Below are 6,582 nucleotides of genomic sequence, written 5' to 3' on the forward strand. Positions count from 1 at the left end.
TGCATCTAGACTAGAATTGAACACAACTCGAATGCATGCCCCCTTAGTCGTAGCATCCCCTATGGGTAAATTCGTTGAAACTGATAGAGTATGTAAGGTGTGTCCCATAACTCTCGCAAATTGTGATGTAACTGTGGACCTGATCGTCATGCCTGTCAGATAGTTTGACGTCATCCTAGGGATGGACTGGCTTACATTAGTATGTGCAGTCATGGACTATCGCAACAAGATGGTTACTATATCTGTCCTTGGGAAGGCCTCCTTCACTCTGAAAAGGAAGGGCAGGCACGAGGAATTCAAGAACTTGCACGCTCTAAGTAAAGTTGAGACAATAGAAGCTGTCATCAGTCAGATACCAGTTGTGCGAGATTTCCCAGAGGTGTTCCAAGAAATACCAAGGTTGACCCCTAGGCGGGCAATAGATTTTTGTATTGATCTTAAGCCAGGGAACGCCTCCATATCATTGCCTCCGTTCTATATGCCTCCTTTCGAGACGGAAGAGCTGAGGAGTCAAATTGATGAGTTACTGGCCCAAGGTTTCATCCACCCCAGCGTTTCTCCCTAGGGAGTGCCAGTCCTCTTTGTGAAGAAGAAGGACGGGTTGATGCGTCTCTGTATAGACTACAAAAGACTAAATGATGTGACGATAAAGAACAGATATCCCCTACCACGTATCGATGATTTTTTCGACCAACTTAAGGATGCCAGATACTTCTCCAAGATAGATCTGCAATAGGGATACCATCAATTGAGGATTAGGGATGAGGATATCCTTAAGATGGCATTCAGAACTCGCTATGGGCACTATGAGTTCTTGGTTGTCTTTCGGCCTCACCAATACCCCAACTGTATTCATGGACCTGATGAACCAGGTATTCATGTCATACCTGGACTGGTTCGTGATCGTATTCAGCGATGATATCTTGGTTTACTCAAAGAGTCGAGAAGAGAATGAACAACACTTGCGTACAGTCTTAAACACTCTAAAGGAGAATCAGCTGTACGCCAAGCTAAGCAAGTGCGTGTTCTAGTAAGAGGAAGTGAAGTTCCTTGGACACGTAGTGAAAGCAGAAGAATAGCGGTTGATCCAGCTAAGGTGGAGCAGTATCTAAGTGGGATTAACCCACCACAGTCATTGAAGTTTGGAGTTTTCTGGGCATGACAAGGTACTACAGATGCTTTATCAAGGAGTTCTCTAGGATCCTGCAATGCTCACTCAACTGACGAAGAAGAACAACCGGTTTACGTGGGATGAGAACATGGAAGCTACCTTTCAAGAGTTGAAGATGAGACTGACTTCCGCGCCAGTACTCACTCTTCTACAAGAGGGAGAGACGTTCGTGGTGGTGTTAAAGTTAGGGCTGGGATGCATGTTGATGCAAAACGATAAAGTGATCACTTACACTTTGAGGCAGTTGAAGAAGCATGAAGACGATTATCTAACACATAATCTAGAATTGGCAGCAGTAGTCTTCACCCTAAAGATATGGAGACATTATCTCTATGGGGAAGAATTCCAGTTGTTATGTGACCACAAGAGCCTAAAGTACATATTCACACAGAAGGACTTGAACATGCGCCAGCGTCGGTGGATGAAAATGCTCAAGGACTTCCACTTCAACATATCTTACCACCCGGGTAAGGCGAACTCCATGGTTGACGCACTGAGCTGGAAGAAGAAATATGAGTTAATAGCCACATTAATGATCAAGGAGTGGGAGATGATGGAGTTTGTGCAGGACTTCAATATCCAGCTTACTCTTGATGAGCCTGATGTGTATATAGCTCTATTGACTACAGAGCTGACCCTGGTTTGACAAGTAATCTCTGCCCAAGATTAGGATGAGTGGCTTGTCAAGATGAAAGGAAGGTGTAGGAGCGAGGAAATGCCCGATTGGAGGATTGGTGGTGATGAGTGTCTTTATTATCAGGAGCAGGTATGCGTACCCAATGATGCCGATTTAAGGAGAGGGGTCATGGTCGAAGCTCATCATTCTAAGTTAGCTATCCACCCGGGGAGCACCAAGATGTACAACGACATCAAAAGACAATATTGGCGGTGCAACATGAAGAGAGATATAACAGACTTAGTAGCGAAATGTATGGTGTGTCAGAAGATCAAGGCCGAGCATCGCAAGCCCACTGACCTCCTTTAGCCGTTGCCACTAGCTGAATGGAAGTGGGACAACATCTCCATGGACTTCATATCCGGCCTTCCTATAACACAGAAGAAGTACGACTCGATTTGGGTCATTTTCAATTGGCTGACAAGGGCTGCCCAGTTCCTTCCAATTCGCACGACCGATTCGACCTATAGTCTAGCAAGGTTATATATTCAGGAAGTCATGCAATTCTATGGAGTTCCACAGGAGATCATATCAGACTGAGACTATAGGTTTACTTCTGCCTTTTGGAAGAAGTTGCAAGAAGAGATGGGCACAAAGCTCAAGTTCAGTACGACGTTCCATCCTGAGATAGATAGGCAAACTGAGAGGGTGAATCAGATCTTGGAGGACATGTTGAGGGCATGCATTCTAGACTTTCAGGGTAACTGGGACGACCACTTAGCTCTGGCAGAATTTGCATACAACAACAGCTTCCAGTCCAGCATAGGCATGATGCCATGTGAGGCTCTCTATGGCCACCCTTGCCGAGCCCTTTATTGCTAGGCAGAAGTCCGAGAGAGAAAGCTTGTTAGGGCCCAAGCTTATTCAAGCTAGGACCCAGGTCATTGACATTGTTCAGAAGCAATTGCGCACCACTCAGAGCAGACAGAAGAGCTATGTAGATAATCGATGTTGTGACTTGGAATTCGCGGTGGGCGATCATGTATTCTTGAAGATTTCACTTGTGAAGGGCTTGATGAGGTTTGGGCAGAAGGGAAAGTTGGCGCCACTGTTTATTAGGATGTTCAAGACATTGGATCGTGTAGGAGCCATAGCATACTGCTTGGCAGTACCTATTGCTTTGGCCAACATTCACAATGTCTTCCACATATCCATGCTAAAGAAGTACATGCCAGATGAGTCACATATCGTCAACTGGGAATGGGTTGAGCTCACCCAGGATGCTTCCTACATTAAGGAGCCTATTTGTATCCTGGATCGCAAGGAGCAAGTATTGCAGACGAAGACGATACCGCTAGTCAAGGTCCTCTGGTTGTACTAAGGCGAGGAAGAAGCGACTTGGGAACGGGAAGCAAAAGTGATGGAAAAGTGCCCTCACTTATCTGACAACACACCACAGGTAATTTCAAGGGTGACATTTTTTTAGGGGGGTAGAATGTAACACCCCGCACCTTTGGTACATGAGTATTACTACTTAAACCTACATCAATGGAATCCAGAATCAACTAACCAAACAACTTAAACTCGTTGTATGTAGGATAGGGCTCCCAGCATCGTTAAAACCATCCATTAGAGGCCCTAGGAGCTGAAATGCACCCCACATCAGTCAGAAAGGTAACCTTGATTAAACATCTTAAGTTGAAGCAGTTTTTATATTAGCTAATGATAAAGAAATGAAACGATGCTCTTGTGATCGACCTTCAAGGGGTAATTAATGGCCAACCAAGCACTCACTACCTCTCAAATTCATATTTAGCTATTGAAACTAAGTATCAAATTAATCCAGCCATTGGATCGACTATTTGGCCGTAAAAAGGCCTGGGACGTGTGATACTGACCACCTGGGCCTCAATCCCACCCCAAACTGCACTAGGACCCCTAAGTGGGGATCCTAAGACCATTGGACAGAGTGGATTTTGTCACAAACATCACAGTGGAACCCACACGAAGTGCGTGTGATGAACAAGTTGGGTCAAACTGGCTTTGATTGAGCCAAACCATAGAAAGCAGATTTCTCCCGTCGAAAACATGTTTTGAAAACCAATAGACTGTAGCTTCCAAAGTGGCCCACCCTGGGCACTTTCCGAATGATCCGAGCCATTCATCAGACTCGTGGGGCCTGTCTGACCATAACCTTGTATGCTCTCGAGCCCATGTAAAGGAACGACAATTTTGGGATGGAGCCGATCCAAATCTCACGCGTGGCTAGGATCCAGAATGGTGGGCCAATCTGTGACCATATGGGTGGCCCACGATCGTTCTAATCAAGCTATCCCAGCCATCCATCTTCCAGCTGAGAGCCATGTTTTCCCATTTTCGAGAATGGCCAACCAACAGCTGCACTAAGAAAAGTAGAAAAGGAGTCTTTCCTTTTTGGGAAACATGTGCTGCATGATTCCAACAATCCCTTGGGCCACGTGGAGAAATCCTAGCCCTTCTCTGCAAGGTGGTATGAGATAATGGAGAGAAATGCTCCATCTCTTGAGAAAATGATGAAAATTAGAATATCTAGTGAGATATTTTGAAACTCACATTTGAGGTCCAAAAAGTGGGCCCTACAATGATCAGTAGTCCCATCTAGTCCGCTCAAACAGACCAGATCATACGGAAATATATTAGAGAGTAATCTGTCATTAATGGCCACTCATCTTCCCTGTTAAACCACCAAACCCGTGATCACGAGATGGGCGCCGTTGCAATGGGAATCCATCCCTAGGATCAGATGGACCCCATGCATTGCCATTTTTCAAAGATGGCCCATGCAAGTGTCATTTTCTTCCTAGCCATTAGAGCTCTCTCTCTCCCATGCCTATAAAAGGGCACTGCTGTTGCTTTCGGGATTTGCACCAGAGAGAGAAAGAAGAAAAGAGAGGAAGAAAGGAAAGAGAGAGATATAGAGAGAGAGAGAGAAAGGAGTGAAAGTGAGGGCTGGTGCATGCATTCCCTTCTGAGTCCGACTCAAGCTCGACCGAGTTCGTAGAACTCAAGTCGCATTCAAGTTAAGCACAGGTAAATCACCACCACCTTTCACTCCCATTTTCATTCAGCCAAGGCCACCAAGGCTGGGGACATTGTCATTCTCTAGGATGTGGTAGCAAGTGCTGAGTCCAAGATGCAACTCGGTGGTGGGCCACACCAATGGATTGCAGCTGGGCCGCATCTGAGTTAAACTCAGAGGGCCGCAGCAGCTGGACTGAATGGATGACCTAGCCACATTCATGGGCCACGTCTAATTTTAAGTCTTAGTGGATCATGCCCTATACCTGTATTGTAAGATGGAAATAAGCCTTCATCAGGCCTTGTAAAGGAGCTAAGAACACTCCTCGATCAGGGTGTGGCCCATAGTATAGACTCCATCGTCACATACATCTAAACCAGAATCTAGTTGGTGTTTTAAAACACCATCCCAGGTGGGAATGAGTAGATAATTCAGTAGAACTATAAAGCAAAGGTTAACATGTTATCAAGTCAATCAAGCAATAATGATAAAGCAATACAACAAATAATCCTAGCTACTCTTATTAATGCAGGGATGATATGCAGAAATGATTCATGCCCTCGCCTGCACTCCCTCAACGACTTCATCTCACGATCGCGCATGGCAAACTTCTTAAATGTGTGCTTCCTCGCCAAAGCACATGTGATGAGATGCATGGTCATGTTAGCCAAGTAATTAATTAAGCTTATTCACATAGCAGATTCGGGAAGCTAAGATACCTCCCTTTATATCATTAACCTAAATGAGGATCCATCTAGGGTCGTCAATCCTAGTTAATCACATATGATAGGCAAGTTGTAGGGCATCACCCTTAATGAAAAGAAGTCAATAGGAAAATTCAAAGTTTATACTCGAGGTCATACCACCAATGCCATACGTACTGGAGCGCTATTTTCGAAGGGGGTCTAGATCAGACAGTTCACCCCAACCCACGCTGGGATCGCAGTCAGGCTGCGCTAGTGTAGGTTGAACAATTTATACTCGTGGTCACTATGGGGAGGCTCGTCACCTCAGCGTAGGCCGAGAACTCGAATATAGTGTCCCATACCATCATATTTGGCTCACGAGTTTGGGTTGCTTACTGGTCACTATGGGGAAGCTCGTCACTCCAGCATAGGCCGACAACTCGACCACGTTGTTCCATACCACCATGCCCAGCTCATGAGTCTTAGTGGATCATGGTACCATAGTTGAAACGGGTCTTTACATTGGTAAGGGGTACCTTAGATTCAAGCAGTAGTGTCCATACATGGTGAACATATAATAGGCCAATCGGTTTGTTAGGGAAGTTCGATTGGTACGAGCACAAGCTGATTTAATCGCTGTGGAGTGCATAAGCACCCCGTGTGGACTAACCACTGTCGACAATCTTCGTGCAACCCGGATTCATCGAATTTTCCCAAATGTGGCATGACTAATTCAGCCACTCGAATAGGAAAAGTTATCGATTGCCTGAGCTACGCGGTAGCCCCAATCTTACTCAGATGCAACAAATAAATACATGTGATGAACATTTTAGCATTTGACAAACAATCCAAGTAATTACTTCATTTGAGCATTTTATCAAACACCTTGAACATGTTAACAAACACTTGCATTTAATCCATAAATTTTGTAGAGGTAAATATGATTACATGAAATAAATTATACATAGGTACAAGGTAATGTAAAATACTATCTTAATACTCATAATAAGTACAAATCATTAACAATTTCTTATTCAGACATTTTATCAAA

General features: G+C 44.6%; 1 protein-coding gene across 1 annotated transcript; it reads left to right on the plus strand.

The window, feature by feature from the left end:
- The first annotated feature begins 2,637 nt into the window (after nt 1-2,637).
- On the plus strand, nt 2,638-3,168 carry LOC131254277 (uncharacterized). The gene has a single exon (XM_058255269.1). The coding sequence runs from the start codon at nt 2,638-2,640 to the stop codon at nt 3,166-3,168; it is 531 nt and encodes a 176-aa protein (XP_058111252.1).
- The last annotated feature ends 3,414 nt before the right edge of the window (nt 3,169-6,582 follow it).

This window comes from Magnolia sinica, chromosome 8 (genome assembly GCF_029962835.1).
Source record: "Magnolia sinica isolate HGM2019 chromosome 8, MsV1, whole genome shotgun sequence".
NCBI classification, from domain to species: domain Eukaryota; kingdom Viridiplantae; phylum Streptophyta; class Magnoliopsida; order Magnoliales; family Magnoliaceae; genus Magnolia; species Magnolia sinica.

What these genes read in the sequence shown, in the direction of transcription:
- LOC131254277 (XM_058255269.1), top strand. Translation starts at nt 2,638, where the DNA reads ATGGCCACCCTTGCCGAGCCCTTTATTGCTAGGCAGAAGTCCGAGAGA.